At 37.4% G+C, this 17,654-nt stretch overlaps 2 protein-coding genes across 2 annotated transcripts in view; one reads left to right on the plus strand and one right to left on the minus strand.

Moving 5' to 3' along the window:
- Positions 1–2,933, plus strand: part of CCDC68 (coiled-coil domain containing 68) — a 49,784-nt gene extending 46,851 nt beyond the window's left edge. Inside the window, exon 11 of the mRNA XM_003788440.3 lies at positions 252–2,933. Coding sequence (XP_003788488.1) covers positions 252–309 — 58 coding nt within the window. The 3' untranslated portion in view covers positions 310–2,933. The remainder of the gene's footprint in view (positions 1–251) is intronic.
- Positions 2,934–14,098: 11,165 nt separating this feature from the next.
- RAB27B (RAB27B, member RAS oncogene family) overlaps positions 14,099–17,654 on the minus strand; it is an 11,278-nt gene continuing 7,722 nt past the window's right edge. Inside the window, exons 4-5 of the mRNA XM_003788441.1 lie at positions 15,831–15,954; positions 14,099–14,854 (exon numbers count right to left, since the gene is read on the minus strand). Coding sequence (XP_003788489.1) covers positions 14,665–14,854; positions 15,831–15,954 — 314 coding nt within the window. The 3' untranslated portion in view covers positions 14,099–14,664. The remainder of the gene's footprint in view (positions 14,855–15,830; positions 15,955–17,654) is intronic.

Below are 17,654 nucleotides of genomic sequence, written 5' to 3' on the forward strand. Positions count from 1 at the left end.
CCTTCCACCACACTGAGTCACTCTTGTCCAATATGACATGAGGCTGAATTTGCCCATGTCAGATGCTTTCCCAGTGTCATACTGCTGTGTCTCATGGGGAATTGGCCAGAGTAGATCCATTAACGGCCATCTCTTTCTTAGAACAAAGCAGCTAGTTCCAATTTGGTGGTATTGTGATAATAGAATATGGTGGTCCAGCCATGATCAGTGGCGTTTAACAGGCTCCTTTTTGATAACTGTCTTTTCTACAGTGAATTGAAGACTGAAGACACCTCTCCATACCTGATGTTGATTAGGCTACGAAAATGAACTGGCTGGCCAAAGATCCTATGATAAAGACTATGTGGGTCTAATTTATTCCTTGAAGCTCAGCCCTGACTTCCTTGTTAAAATAGCACAATGCTGGTATTTAAATAGAATTTATCATATATACGTAGTTTTGCAGGAAGATGGCCTTCCAAAAGATCAAACAAATACATCTTTAAGGGGAAAACTTTCTTCAAAACTTACCAAATAGGTGAAGAAACCAGGTGGTTTCCCATGATGGAAGAGATTCTGCCTTTACATTTTAAAAAAAAATCTGACTTTTGTTTTCAGACTTTGGTTAAAAGGACTGTTTAAAGGTTGTCAACTGTAACCTTTTGACAATAGTTTTTAAGCATACCAGTGGAAGAGTAGAGTGTCTATGTGTATGAACAAACACCATATTTTAAAATTGACCTTTGGATAATAAGAAAGATCTTACAGCATAAAACCCTCTGCAGATCCATTGTTAGTGGGAGAGTTACCTTCTACTGAATCATGGCAGGAGGAGGAGCAGATGTGTTTTAATTAATTCCTCAACCCGTGTTGTTCTCCAGTTAAGAACTGTGGTGGCTGCATGATACCACCATAGAAAGCCCCTGGTTTTCAATTGCTCTGGGATTAAAAATTGGTTTCTGAACCCAGGTACAAAAGCATCCAGGGATGCTCACAGTGCACTCTGCCTTTGTGAGTAATTTTCTTCTTGATATTTATTAATATCACCTAATTAAAATATTTGGGGGAAGAATAGAACATAACGCTGTTAGCACACACCTCTATAAAAATGTATATATTACAGATTCAACAAAATTGGCTATTGTCTGCAGCCAGGAAGAATCGGAATTCATGACATGCAATGACATGTGTAGTGTTCTTGGGTGAATGTGCTTCAATTTCAAGACAGGCCTTCCTTACAGGTGGAGTTTGTGATTGCTGTGAGTAAAACCAAACTCTGACTTGCAGAAATGCAAATATACTGATACTCAGGAAAGCAGAACACACTCGGTTAGATGACTATTGAGAGACCTTAGTCATCCTTAAGAGTGAATTCCCTTCCGGCCGTTGTTTTTCCTCTATGGTGTATAACTTTAAACATTTTCTCAGGAAAAGCGCTTCAAGCCTTTCAACGAGGAATGTGAAATATCAGTGTTTTCTATAAAATGTTTGACAGTCTCTATATAAACACGAGATGAAGTGATGTATTTATAAATTCATCCAAGTACTGTAATCTTTGAAATGTTGTGTAAACCTGTGTGTGAGTTTTGTCTCATAGTGTCTTTGGGAACATTTTTATTGCTTGCTAATTTTGCAGGTATAGTTAGCTATTCATTTTTGTTACAGCCATGCCAGGAACATTCCGTGTTACTTGTAAACATTCCTTTTGTATGTTCCCAAACCCTCGGAAGCAGGTCATGTTATTATTCCTACTTCCCCAAGGAAGACTGAAGATGGGTAAGTGATTTGCCCAACTGCTAACTTTGGAGTGGAGATTTGAACCCTTGACTTGGCCATTGATGTTCATTCTACTTGCTCACTGGCTGGTCTAAAATATTTCCCAGCTATAAAATTGCCTCTCTTTTCGCTACTTTAACAAACACACAGCTTCTTTGGTAGCTATCTGCATTACCCTGTGGATAACAGTCAGAAATAACCCTTACTGATAAGTCAATATTTTGCTGAATTTAGTTGGCCTTTCACCTGCTGGACCATCATGAGGAGAACTCAGCTCAGACAAACCTTCCTGCTAAAAAACCTGATCTGATTGTTTTATACTTATTTATCATGACTTTATGCCACAGGAAAGAATTTCTTTGTAATACAGTTTCAGGCACACTTGTAGGGAAATAGGGATAATGAATCCTACTTCAAATTTGCAGTGTAGAAAGAAAACCCACCTGTCACTTGGAGACCAGTCAGGCTCTTCTTGTACCTCAATCATTGTGCCAGCTTGTAATACACTTGAGATTTTGGAACGGACTCATTTAATGGACCTAACAACAACCTTGACAATTTCCACGTGAATACATATTCCAAAGTCAAAAATGGGACGACGCTGCGGGATTTTCTTTTGGTTTCGCTATGCTTATTTTTGAGCAGGGAAGTACAACTGGACCTAGTACAAATAAGCCTGCACATAAGGTCGCCAGGCTCCCTTTGGAATGGGCTTTGGATTTGCGGAGAATAAAAATGAGCAGGTTCAGTGGCCAAAAATGATCTGAGCTCTTCAAATGCAAATGTAACTTTAGAGTAATGTTAGCTATATCATTTATTTTTTGTATGTGGATTATTTCTTATATCTTTATTGTCTCGGCTTTTATCATTTGAAATGTTTTTTCAGTAAACATTTCTGCATGACAAAACAAAAGGTTACAATGGGGAATGAAGTTTATTAGTCTAAACACAGAACTATACAGGAAATATAAGAAGAGAAACACGAGTTCAGCTGATTCTAAATAATTGTAGTTCTCATTAAGCTAATCAATAGATTAGATAAGAAAGTCTGAGGTGGGCCCGAAGTTCATGGATGAAGTTAGAAAATGACAGGAACCTTGGGTCTACCTTGATTACGTACATTTTAAGAAATGTCGAGATTAAACAACTGGCACAGTATATCTTTTGAATAATTGCATATAATATGCTTTACAATGAAGAAAATTGATCTTCTAATGTGTGGATTTTTTTTTTGTTTTTATTTATCTTTCCATGAAAATCATCATCCATAAATTAATCAGTTTTTATTTTACTACGGGTGACAATAAAATCCATAGTAAATGGATTCTTTTTATCAGTGAACAGATATTTAAGTAGCTTCTTGAATTTTTCTGCTAGTTTTCCCTGGATCCAAATTAACAGAAAAAAAACAATATATATATATTAAGTTTTTATTCGAAATTCAAAACACTAAGAGTTACAAAAATGAAAAGAACACAGACACTTCTCAAATTATTTCATCTATTTCTTCATTTTGAAAATTTCCACCTCTCCTCTGACCTGCAAATAAATACCAAATCCTCCTCGTATCAGAGTGGTTGCCCTATCCTGGTAGGACTGAACAGTCCTCCACCTAATACCGTAATCATTTCAGTTCTTTCCCTTTCTCCCTCCCTCCTTCCTTTTTTTCTTCTTTCCCTTACTTTTCAGTGGAAAATATTAAGGCTACAATAAAACTTTAAATAATCATATTTAATTGATTTACTATTAAAGTATATACTTGTGATGGGGTTCAGGACATACTACCTCCAAATATGGCATCTTGGCATTTGAGAGAACAGCAGAAGCAGGAAGTTCACGCTCACCTTCCCCTCTCCTCCCCTGAAGCAGGTCATGAAACCTCGCAAGGAATTTTTTGACATTCCCCTGTCAGATGCTCATTTGAGAGGGGCCCTCCCTATACCCTGAGGAGAGGAGTATCCTTATCTCTGGAGACTCAGGGACACAGAGAAGAATCTGAACAAACAGGCTTTGCTGTTTTACTCCTGGTTTATTACCATTAAATATTAGGTCACACCCCTTTGTATAAGCAGACTTCATTATAATGATCCAACTCTTCATTGAGTCAAGCATTTAAAATAACGCACAGCATCATGCATTTCTTCAGGTCTTCATTTCCTTATGAAGGCTCCTGTGTTATGTTAAACTTACATTGAATAAATTTGTGCTTTTCTCTTGTTGATCTGTCTTTTGTTATAGAGGTCTCAGTCACAAATCTAAGGTGGGAGGGAAAGATTTCTTTTCTCTTACACCTAGAAGAAGGAAAGTTATTTGTTTCCCCTTGTAGTCAGATATACTTAAAGTTGTGGTAGAATTAGGAAAATTTTGGATTTATCCTAGACACGTAAGGTTGGTTTATCTTAGAAAGTTACTATAACTTACCATAATAAAGGATAAGAATTATGTGATCATTTTAATCAATGAAGTATATTTGACAAAATTCTGCAACTGTTCATAATAAAACTCTAACCAAGCAGGGAATTGTAGGAAATTCCATCATTGTGACAAAGAACATTTATGAAAAGCCCTCAGTTAATATAAATAATGGTGAAAGTAATACTTTTCCCACCAATATTGGTAAAAAGCAAATATGCCCCCTTCCACCACTTGTCTTAAACATTGTACCACAGGGACTAGCCATTGGAATAGATCAAGAAAGAAAATAAAAAAGAAAGACAACAGGCATATAGATTGAAAGGGAGGAAGTAAAACTGTCCATTTGTCTGCGTTCATATGATTGTTGATATAAAGAACTCCAAGGAATCTATAAAACTACTGAGTATGGTATAAGGGAGTGATTTGTAAGTGTTCTCACCACATTGCTAAAATTCAAAAGACCGGCTATCACTGAGAATTTGGAACAACTGAACTTATCTACTACTAGTGGGAATGAAAATGTGGGACGGTTTGGAAACAAGCTGTTTCTTAGACAGTTAAATATACCTTTGCAATGTGAGCTAGCCATTCAATTCCTTGGGATGTTTTGTTTTGTTTTGCTTTACCCCAGAGGGACAAAAACTTCTGTCCACAGAAAAATTTGTACATGAGTTTTTATAGCACTTTTATTTGTAAGAGCAAAAATTAAAAACAAAACCAATGTTAATTAACAGATGGATAAACAAAGCATGGTACATGGTACCCTGGAATATACTCAACAAAAGAGGGGATCAAACCACCAACAAATAAGTATATACCACAGGGGATAAATCTCAAATCATTATGCTAAGGGAAAGAAGCCAGAGTGGTCACAGTCTATAATGTCAGAATTGTGGAGAGCAGATCAGCATAGTTGACTCTTGAACAACCGGGGGTTGAATTATTTAGATCCCCTTGTATTCCATTTTTCAGACTGAGCCATTCCTGAGACAGCAATCTCTTCCCTTCTTCCTCTGTCTACTCAAACTAAAAACATGGATGAAGACCTTTATGATGATCCACTTTCACTTTATGAGTAGTAAAAACACTTTCTCTTTCTTATGATTTTCTTAATCATATTTTCCTTTCTCTAGCTAACTTTACTGGAAGAATATAGTTTATAATATACACAACATAAGACGTGTCTTGATTGACGGGCTAAGTCATCACTTAGCTCTGGCCAACAGTACCCTTTTAGTACTTCAGTTTTAGGTGAGTCAGAAGTCATACACAAATTTTAGACTTCAAGGGACAATGCCCTTATCCTAACCCTTGTATGGTTCAAAGGTCAACTGTATTTGCTTGAGGGCATGGGCAATGGGAGAGAGTGCAGGGAAACATCAGAGCATACAGAAATGTCCAGTGTCTTCCCAATGGTGATGCTTTCTTGGGTACATTCCATGATAAAAGTCATTAAATTGTGAACATGTGTAGTGGATATTGCACAGGGCATTTTATTGTGCTTCAAATAGGAAAAAAAAAAAAAAAGGTTATTCTGTAGTCCGTTTACTCAATTTTCTGGTAGGATTCATTCATTTCTTCTCTCAACAAATATGTATGTACTGAATGTTCTTTGCCAGATATTGTTCTAGAAGGCAGGGTTTCCGCAGTGCAGTGAGTAGTGGGTGGAGGTGGAGGGTGGAGGGTGGAGGGCGTGAGCCAGGAAGAGGGAACGTCTCCGCGCTTCATGGAAACATTTCTAGTGAGCAGAAACAGGCACTAACGTTGGAGATGTCCATTGGATGGTGAAGAAAACTGAAGTAAAACACTGAGAAGGGGAGTTTCTAGGGATGATGAGGTGTGGCTGCAATTTTACATAGGTTGACAATTTAAGAAATGTTAACTAAATATTGGTAATTTAAATGAGACCTGCCTCCAAGCAAACACAGGGAGAAAGTGGGGAAGTGACGCAGGAGGTCTGACGCCTGGCAGAAGGGCAAGGCTGCTGCTGCGCAAGCGCACAGGGCCTGAGGGCGGAGCAGGTGTGTTGGTGTCGGTGCAGCCTGCCTGGTGAACCAGAGGAAGTCCCCGGGTCATGCAAATCCTTTCCCATTCAGTGTATTCTTTCATGAATTTCCTATGTGTAAGTCATTCCTTTTATTTGATTCAATATGTTACGCTTCCAATTCTTGGAATTCTGGCAGTGGGGGGTTCTGTAACTCAGTCCCCCCTTGGTCTAGTTTCCTTGCCCGTGTAAGAAAGCTGCTTCTTTGAAAGAGGCAGTGAAAGGAAAACTGCTCTTCGATGTTTAAATCAAGCGGTCTCCTTTTGACCTCTTGCCCTGGTGGCCTCATAAGGAACTGCGCTTGGAAGTCAGGGAAGGAGAAAGGAACCAAGGGTGCTCAGAGCGGGAGTAGGGCCCCGCGTACTCCTAACACAATGTACTGACTAGCACGGATGTTCCAACGTGTGTTTGGTTCACTTTCTTAAGCATGAATGAGTTTAGGACGTACATTTCTCTGGGCAATCAATCCAACAGAGGAAAGTCTTCTGCTGTAAACTTGCTGCTGCTTTATTCACTTATTTTTAACCATTTGGTAAAAAGGAGTCTTTTTTTTGTCCTCTCGGAGACCTACAAAAATGGCCCAAAGCTGTGATAAATGCAAAAATCTGATTACTATTACAAAACGTTTACTACCTATCATATGATAGGTACCTCTTATATAATATAGCTTTAGTCAAGTCTTAATAATTGTGTTGGCGTCATAAACCATAATGCAAGCCACCTAAATGAGCTTCTAGCAGAGCAGCAATACCCACACTCTCGTTACAGCTATTCTTTCTCCATACCTAGCAATCATATTAGAAATTAAGTTCTCCTTGGTGTGGAGAACTGTGACTAAGACAACATATCTTATCTATAGTTTAAAAAAACAAAAATTCTATCATTACAAGCAGTGTATGTCAGGGTGTTTTATTTTCCCTAAATATAGGGCACAGAATTATTATTTTTTAAAACTCCTGTAAAACCTTTAAGGAAAATAAGACTTAATTTTGAATTATTTCACACAAGCCCAGTGGGCCAAAGATACTGCCTTTGTCAAACAGTATTGCTGCTACTGGGGACTAAAGTGGCGGGAACAGTACCACAGAATTATTCGCTTGCAGTGGGAGAATTGCTTATTTTTTTATTTTTTATTTTTTTTAATAAATGTCTTTTTTTTTAAATTTTATTTAATTTTATTTTTTGCAGTTTTTTGGCCAGGGCTAGGTTTGAACCTGCCACCCTTGGCATATGGGACCGGCGCCCTACTCCTTGAGCCACAGGTGCCGCCCAGGGAGAATTGTTTAAATTAAAAACTCATCATTATCTTGGGAAAGCCTATCTAAGTAACATATGAAGGAACATCCACTCTAGGAGCAACTCAGCTTTTGCAAATGAACATTTTGAAGGAAATTGTATAGTTGTGGTCTTGAATTGGCCTCGAACTCCATCCTTCACCAGCCTGTGACTAAGGGAGGTATCACCACCTGCTCAGCATTTTGTTATGGAGAAGAAATAGGTTGTAATTTGAGGGACTGCTTCTGTGCCATAGATTAATACCTTTATTGCTAATTTTAAATAAATATGTTGTTCAAAGTTATTAGAAAAATTTGCTTGCAAAGCCCAGTCTTTAAAGAATTAATGAAAAGCTTAGAGAGAGAAATAAAAATCACAGAGCTCACTCCAGACCACTTAGTTTTTAGTTCTGAATGGATTCCATTTTTAATACGATAGAGTTCCAAGTTGGCATTGGTTCCCCACCCACCATACATCCAAGTTCAGCACAGAAATAAAGTTGCTTTGTGTGCATAAGGTAATTGATAAAAATGCATTTATTTGAAAAGTGTGCAGAAACAATCACTGAATACAATTCTCAACCATGGTATTCAAACCCAGACACCACAAAATCATTGGATGCTATGATTTCTGAAGCTGCTAGAACTTTGGTGTAACAATATAATGACGGAACAGTGTTTTTCAGGAGCCACAGTCTATTTAGGGGGCCTATGGAATTAAAAACTCCATGTTTAAGGTTTTAAGTTACACTTATAGCACTAGACGAAACAGAGATCAGTATAGGAGACAAACAAAACAATCCAACGTGCTGAGTCTAAAACTGAGAATAATATTACTTAAAGGATGCAGTGGAGCACTTCAGGGTCATGTGAGAACATTATTTAACACATTAACGAAAGCAAGATAATTGATTTTTCTTAAATGATTTTAGGTACAATCTGTATCCTTTACAAGGTGATGGACACAAAAGCCCTATTTGTACATGGAAGATTTTGACCAAGTTAATAATATGCTATTTAGAGTGTAATCGGTTTTCTGGAAAGAAATACAATATGACATCTAGATTAAAATAGAACTCATTTTTAAAATAATGAGATATATAAAACTTGTTCAAATGTAATGACTTCAAGTTGACCGCCCATTTGTGGTCTGCAATACCTCTACTAAAATTAGTATGTTTTCCCTGCTGTGGTAACGTCTTTCTACAACAGTTGGTTTAAATTATGACTCTTTAAAATTAGGTTTTAGCTTGTGAAAATAGTGACTATTTATGAAATGGAACATAATTTACAACCCATTTTCTCTTTTCTTCTTTGATCCCACATGATCCCATGAAGTATGCAGGGTTTATGAGCCCTAGGTGAGGGGAAGTCACTAAGATATTTAATGACCTATCCGTGATCCCCTGTTGTTCTCTCTGGACATTTTCCTGTCTATAACAGCAAGGCTTTCTCTCAAAGAACATTTGGGGGGAAAAAAGCCACCTGGAAAATGAATAAAGATAAGCACATGTTATCACATTGCTGGGGACACAGACTACTTTGATGGGCCAACAGGTGAAAGTACAGCAGCGCCAGTTAAATTAGGGGAACCACGGGGTTAAGGTCAGGCATACCTTCAGGTTGGTCAGGCATACCTTTAGGTTGTACAGAATTTGCTAGCAATCCTTGAAGACTAAGTCAGCTGAGAGAGCTTAGCCATGACTTCCATGACCTGTTGGACAGGAAAGGAGGCAGGAAACCCAATTTAAATTGCTCAACCTAAAGATGATTCCTTTGTATATTTTTCACAAATGATGACACCCTTTTAAATAATTCCCCCATTTTGCTACAAGTATTTTTGTTCCAAGATTCTCTCCATATATGAATGGAGAAAACACCTCAATCATAGACTATAAAGAACTCTGCAGAAAAGTAGCTTTATGATGCTGCTCCTGGAGAAATTAATCAAAGTAAAATCAATGAAAAAAATTAGATTCATAAAAGAAAATGTTTCTAAGTTTCCCAAATATATTGCTTTATTTAAATCTTCTAGTTCTAAGGGGATAAACCTCTAGTTGGCAAATGAAAATGATGGATAAATATTTGCCATGGATTTGGTTATAAAGAATCTTTTTTTAAAAATTTTTTATTTTTGTATTTCAAAGTCGTCCTTTTAATTACGGCCTTCTCCATGTTCCACTGTATTTAAGGGCACACTTTAGACAACTTTTAACTCCTATTTCTCTTCATAGTTTTTGCTCAACAAGACCATTGTGGTTGGTTTTCCACCCAAGAATTTTAAGGCAATACATGTGTAAAACTCTCTACGTATCCAATACCAATGTTTTTTTTTTTTTAATCATTTCTACTTTCTGTAAAAATAGCATCATGGGTTTATAGAGCCCTTAGACAATACTCAGCTCAGGTAATAATCTATATTCATTTTCATGTTTAAGAGCTTAGCACTCTCCCTAGAAATAAGTTGATTATCACTTTGGTCAAAGGTTAAGAAGAAAATGTAGCTTGTGTTGAATTCTTAGAAACCTTTTCTTTCCTTTTTAAGCCAGTAAAGCTTATTTTGAGTATTAGATAATACAACTGAAGGCATGTCGATAGACAAGTAATATTCTTAAAAGTAGGAAGCTGCTAATAACAGACTTTAAGAAGTTCTCTTTTGAGTTGTACTGGGATGATTATGTCATTTTTACAGTTAGAAAACTAAATCTTGAAAAGGTTAAATATATAAAATAATGTTAGGCAACTAGAGCTTGAGTCTAGATACTCTTTTCAATATAGATAGCATCTTAGCATCTATAAAAATGGTAAAACTTTCACTAAAATACACAAATATACTGGACTTTTAAAAATGTTTTAAAGCTTGGCAGTAGAAGGTAAAAGAGACTCTTCTATCACTTTGGCTAATATCAGCTCTTGGATCTTCCTTTTAAGGAGTTATTATATGTCTCAGCAAACCCCAGACTTGGAATAGCATTTCTTTACAGTTTTAGTATTAGAATTTTCATTTCAAAATCCTTTATGGCCAAAGATTTCATTTCAAATTTTTTGTGTGTGATACAAATGAGGAACCTATGTGTGGTTTTTAAAAGTGAACAGAGACACTGAACATTGAATGACCCTGTTTCACAGAGCAAGATTCCAGGTTATATTCCGTGCCTGGCTGTCCACTGCCTCTGTCGCACAATCTTGCTTTCTTTCTAACCACTGCACCCACTTCATGGGTGACAAGATACACGGGCTTCATCAAATTTGGTGATTCCATGTACAGCTTAAAGAACATTATCATGTGGCCGCCATAATTATTTTTTAATGTAGTCATGACCTTCTCTGTGGTCAAGCTTCTCTTTCTTACAAAGGGGACAAAGAAGGGCTGATTAAAACTCTTGCCTGGTTCTTCTGGTTGGCAGAGAACAATTTATAGTAAGAAGCATGACAAAGATGCCCACTGGTACCATGTCCCATGACCTGTCAGATTAAAGATAATAGAAAAAATATTCACCTTAGAAAATGCTGGTTTTGAATTTTTGGTAGTGTGATAGCTGATATTATGGAAATGTTTGCAAATTGGCTACAGTGGTAACTTGCAGGAGTTTTAAACTCTCCTGGGGAAACTCACAAGCTCAACCCCCAGTATTTAGCCTTTTCTAGGCCAATTCTTGACTTGTCACCAACATTAGACCAAGACGAACATTATGTTCTCTCATTATTTTTGATACATTTTTTTCAAAACAGTTTTTTGTTTGTTTGTTTTGATGTTAGAAGGTAATTATGGGCCTAATCACAATTAGCGTCTCAAGTAATGTCCACTCCATGAGAAGTAAGCCAGGAGACCAGGAGAAGGTCACAATCTCCAGAGTTGAATAAAGTCTTTGGATCCTTTGCTGATGATATGAGAAGACCTTTAGCTGTGCTAGTGTCTCTGTGAGGACTTCCTATGATGTAACATTATAGGAAATGAACTATGAAGACTGATTTGGTCACAGAGGTATCTGAGGCACTGAGTTAGAGAAATGTAAACATAAAACCAGAATCAACCCTCCAGAAATAGTTTTGATATCACAAAGCAGTTTCCTGTACATTTTGAATATTTCTCCAAAATATAATATGGTTTATTTAAACATTGGTAGGTAATCAGTAACAGGACATATCTTGGCTAAAAGTACATGCTCCTGGGGCTGTGCCTGTGGCTCAGAGGAGTAGGGCACTGGCCCCATATGCCGGAGGTGATGGGTTCAAACCCAGCCCTGGCCAAAAACTGCAAAAAAAAAAAGGTACATGCTCTTGTGGAACAGAGGGATATGGACTTTTTAAAAGCAGTCTGTATACTGCATGGCAATGGATTAAATTATACAGAACTATTAACCCTGAAATAATAATGGTTATATAAAATTTGGGGTCACTGATCAAACTCTGCAGAGAAAAAATTTTTAGATCAAGTATTTATTTATAAATGGAATGCTATTTTAAATTAATTTTGTCAGTTTTACATTCTATTCCTCTTGAGCTTATTACCCAATAATTGTTATTTTTACAGGCATGGTTCTATAATTACGGGCATCATCACTCTCTGCCTCATGCTACAGCTATCAAGTAATGATCCTAAAATAGAGCCCGAAAAAAAAATACTGGTTAAATAACTGACAATGACAGAATCTTGGCACAAGTAAATCAATCCTATAACTGGGAAATGAACAGAAACAAAAAGATATGTCAAAACAGAATATTTTCAGAGTTTTATAAAGGCTCTGAAATTAGGGAAATGCCGAGAGTATCACAATTTGAATACAAAGAAGAAATGGATGTAATGACGACAGTTTACCAGATTTTGCCACAGCTATGGTAATATTGTTCTTCCTCACATTCCTTCCAAAAGAAACATCATCAAGGTGACCTAACAGCTTTCTATATTCATGTCGAAGGCATGGAGATCATGAAGAGCCTCCCAGAGAAAATACCATGGAAGGAAATGCTCAACCATCACTGATTTTAGATGCTTTCATGATACTGCAGAACTCAGAGGAGCCAGGCAGTCAACACTGAGGATTTCACTGGGGGGCTGATCCCCACAACACAGCCCGTGTTGTGTTGATTCATGGCACATTTCTGACTCCAGTCTATTGTACAAACATTAGGAATAGATACTTCTTTGGATCTGTCTGTGTTTCTGAAACTGTTTCAATACCAGATGGAGGTTGGTCCAGAAAGGTTGAATGGGCAATAGGATTTGGAAAAATTAGGTCTGATTGGAAATTTGATTTTCCTTTCTTTTTCTGAGGCAGGATCTTACTCTGCCACCCAGGCTGGAGTACAGTGGCATGATTATAGCTCACTTTAACCTCCACCTTTGGGGCTCAAGTGATCCTCCTGCCTCAGTCTTGTGAGTAGCTGGGACTACAGATATGCCCCACCATATCAGCTGATTTTATAAGTTTTTAGAGCTAGAGTCTCACTGTGTGACCAAGTTTTTAGAGATAGGGTCTCACTGTGTGACCAAGGTTGACCAAGCTCAAGCTATCCTCCTGCCTTGACTCCCAAGGTGCTGGGATTACAGGCGTATGCCACTTCACTTGGCCGCTGATGGGAAAAATTTTATAGGAAGAGGAATCATTCTCTCAAAAATCATTTACTCATAATAAAAAGAAAAAAACTTGTATTTCCTTTGTTATTGATATAATTGACTGAAGTAAATAATATTTTGATAGGAATGGATTATATCAGAAACTAAGATCAAAAACTAATGTAATGTTAATTTGCCACAAGGACAAGAATAGGCAGGTGCAAAATACTTTTGTGATCATTTTTAGAAAGAAAAAGCATCTTTATGTGAAAAAATACAACCACCAAATTTTTTTTGTGAGACAAAATACAGTTCCATCCCTTCCCAGCCCCCAAACATAGCTCAGTTACTAGGGTTTTGCTTTAAACACAATAAAAGCATACCATACTATAGAATGAGTATCGTCAATTTGTATGTGATTAATGATATGAAAACTCAGAGTGACCATAGAATTGATCCATCGTTATTCTGAACTTGTTCTTCTATGAAATGACACTCGTGCATTACTACAATTAATTCAAAGCCAGGGATGCGTGAGGACTGGAGGGAAGAGATGAGATTTGGATTTCCAGTGCTTTTGTGAACAAAAAGGAAACCCACCCTTGATAGTCACCCTTTGTTTCATATCATCAACATAATTTATCTTAAAAGATTTTTAAGACCAGTTTTCTGGACTGTATTTCTTCAAGAAATGTTTAAACAGCAACTGTTAATTTCTCATTGTGACTATTTTATCGTATTTCAAGAAAAATGAAATGTGAAGTTGGAAACAAAACGAATTTCTAAACTTTTGTTTGAAATGGAAACCTCTGGAGATTTATCTAATTCCAACCAATAATGCCAGCTTCTAATTGGCTTGAGTGAAATTTGGCTAAGTGATTCTTCCAGACATCAATACCAGATACATTTAATCTCAGCCATCAGGGCATTTCTCTCAAACTCTGTTGTTTGCAGTCTTGTTCTTGTCCATTTGCTCTTTCTTAAGAACATCCAAATGGCATTCTGGTGCAACCACCAACATTTTTAGCAGAGGTATGATGTTCGTCTCCTCATAACCTTATCAGTAATTTCGTCATTCTTGTAAAGTTTATTGGGTATGTAGAGTAATGCAATTATTCATGAACCACATAGAATTTTTTACCATATATCCATTTTTAGATAGTATGTTTTCACCGATGCAAATATAAAAGTATGAATCAGATCCTACATAAGAAATCCAATCTTTTTAAAAAAGAATCACCTATCTACATTTTTCCTTTGATAATCTATCCCTTCCTCCAATGTAACAAGGTAATTTCTTTTCTGATTTAAAACCCACTGTTATTTCTTCTTGTACATGGTTTCAAAGACTCAGCTTCTGTATAAGAAAGACAAATCAAGCATCCGTGATGATGAGATCACAAGAGAAAATTTTTGACCTTGTTTGCAAGGGCCTCACAGATAACTGATCAATTCTTTGAACACCATTGTTGACTATTCTGGTTTCTTAAAATAGATTTTCTGGCAGAAAAAGAAGACTGTGCCATCATGCGTGGTCTACTCAACAACTATCTTGTGGTTTGTCATTGTTTATGGAAGGAACATGGGTGGGTTCATGACAACCATTTCCTATGTAGAATCTAGCAGGCACATTTCTTCTCCGCTGGCTTTTCCCCATCTAGTTTTCCAGAATTTCCTCCATTGATAGTGTCAGGGACTTGTGTCTTCTCCACACACTGTTCCATTCGCTTCATGATTAAGTCCAGAAGGGTCTCTACAGATTTTTCCACATTCTGTCCAGTTGCAGCACTTGTTTCAAAATATGGTATGCTAGCAGGGAAGAAATGACAGATATTTTTGAGAGGAAGAAATGAGAACAGATACAACAAGACGTACACATGAATCACACCCACAAACACACGATTGGCCAAGAGATTGTGAAATAATCATGGTTTTGCTAAGTTGGAAAGCATCCTTGTTTATTCTCAGTCAGTAAAAATGGGTGAGTTGCTTTTTACTATGGTTAGACCCAGTTTTGTGGGCAAAGAAACTTGTACAGACTGACACAGGAGGTGGTCAGGAAGTTGAAGCCAAGGCATTATCACTCTTTAAAACAAAATGCCTCACCTAGTGGTCAATATTACCATTACTAAAATACTGCTTCCCTTCCAGTAATTATCTGCAAAGCCAACTTAGAAAGCAGGCATACATTATATAGGCTATTCACACGAATACAGTCTATATTTATCTGGAATAAAAAGTTCCAAGAGTTGTAAGTTTCTCAGGAAGAATCCTTGAGTAAAAAAATTGGCAGATACGGTAAAGCTACTTTAAATTTAAAAAATAATGACGGATTCTGAAGTGAAAGCCCTTTATAATGGCAAGGGGTGGGGGAGTACTTCTGTTTTTCTTTGTTGTTTTTTTTTTGTTTGTTTGTTTCTTTTTTTTTTTTTGAGATGGGGTCAGTTATTGACTCTTTCTGTGACTCAATTACTCATACACGAAACAGGATAACTCTAGTATCTCCTACATGTCCTTATGAGGGGTGAAATGAACTAAAGTTCTAGGAACAGTTGCTAAGTCTATAACAGTTGCTATAATACATTATAACTATTCAGAAAATGTCAGGTGCTACTATTATTAAGGAATTTATTAAAATTACAATATCATTTGCATTCCTCTGGAAGATCTTTTTTGCATACTATTCTTGATTCAAGGGATTTCTTCCAAGAGCGATCTCCTGCCTATCCTCCATTAGTTGAATGACAGCATCTGAGCAGGTGACATCTCAGTGTCACTGACTTACCCATATTTGTCAGCCAGGTCCCGAGCTTGCCGTTCATTGACTTCCCTCTGGTCTGGCAGGTCTGCCTTGTTGCCGATTAATACTATATCTGGATTTTCACAGTAGGCATTTGCTTGCAGTTGGCCTTGGAAAGAAAGCAGACAGCACCAGCATGTTAGTCACGGTAAATGATGTTGAATGTCCACGATACTCCACATCCTAATCTCACTGTTCCTTTCCAGTGGGGCTGCTGACTAGTCATGTTAGAGGCAAGTTACTGCCTCTTCTCAGTCACAGTTTCCTCATCTGCAGGATGGAAACAAGGCCTCAGTGCAGGTTGTGAAGGTGAGGGATACTATACCTGAAGCACTTGTGTTAATACTTGTCCATGCTCTTCTACATCTGGAAAGTGCCCTTTGAGATAAATGTGCAGCCTCATACTATTAGATCCTCCAAGCTAAGTGCAGATAACAGAACATGATTTTAAAGTGGGTGGATTTCCCTTTCCTTTAGGAGGGGGCTACATTTCCCTACTCCGATGCCCAAGTGATGATCCAGAGAGTGGAACATTTTTAACCACCATAAAATTCATGTAGGAATAATTTTATGAGAAGTAACTTGTTTTTTCCTTAAGAGATACTTTGTGTAAGAGAGAAATCAGGGGAGAGGAGAGGGGAAGGGAAGATGAAGGGAAAGAAGGAAGAAAGGACAGAAGGAAGGGATGGAGGGAGGGAAGGAGGGGAAAATGAAAAAAAAGAAAGAAAGCTGTCAACCTGTGCTTTTGATGTTACAGAGGCTACTTTAGTGTCTATCTTGAGACATGCCGTGTGCTACCTTGCCCAGGCCAGAGGGGGAAGACAAAGGCATAGCCTGTGACATTGATTATTTGGGGTGTTGGGAATTAAAATATTACTACCCATGACAATGAAGTATCCTAAATCCCAGCAATACCCTTCTGGAGACTTTTAAAAACAAGGGAGAATCTCATCTGCCTTGAAAAGGACAAATAGATCATTCTCAGAAAAAATCAAATAATACCATCAAAATTTGAATAAGAAAACATGATACTGAAAGGACATAAAGACAGATCCTAGGATAAATACACATCTGGAGAAAGAATAAAGTCAAAATTTGCTGATATTTTTCACCATTGGTTTCAACAGTGTATTGAATTCACATTGAAAATGGTGAGTGGTGCCTGTGGTTCAAAAGAGTAGGGCACTGGTCCCATATACTGGAGGTGGTGGGTTCAAACCCAGCCCTGGCCAAAAACTGCAATAAAAAAAGAAAAAAGAAAAGAAAAGAAAAGAAAAGAAAAGAAAAGAAAGAAAGAAAGAAAGAAAGAAAGAAAGAAAGAAAGAAAGAAAGAAAGAAAAGAAAAGGTTGAATAGCCGGGTATAGTGACTCATGCCTATAATCCCAGCACTCTGGGCAGCCTACATAAGTAGATTGCTTGAGCTTAGGAGTTCAAGACCAGCATGAGCAAGAGTGAGATCCCATCTCCAAAAAATAGCCAGGTGCTGTGGTGGGCACCTATAATCCCAGCTACTAGGGAGGCTGAGGCAAGAGGATCCCTTATTGCCAAGAGTTTGAGGTTGCTGTGAGCTATGATGCCTCAGCACTCTACCCAGGTGACAAGTGACACTCTGTTTAAAAAAGAAAAAAGGAAAAACAAGAAAATGGTTACATATATTAATTAATACTTGTATATAAGATATCACTAATATAATATGTAGTAATAAGAAACACATTTATGTTTTGAATGTCTACTCTGTGCTAGGCCCTTGTCCAGGTCTGGCATATTGCCATGGAATAAAAGAGACAAAATCTGCACTTCAGTGGAGC

This window comes from Otolemur garnettii, unplaced genomic scaffold (assembly GCF_000181295.1).
Source record: "Otolemur garnettii isolate 467f Iridium unplaced genomic scaffold, OtoGar3 scaffold00027, whole genome shotgun sequence".
In the NCBI taxonomy this organism is placed as follows: Eukaryota; Metazoa; Chordata; class Mammalia; order Primates; family Galagidae; genus Otolemur; species Otolemur garnettii.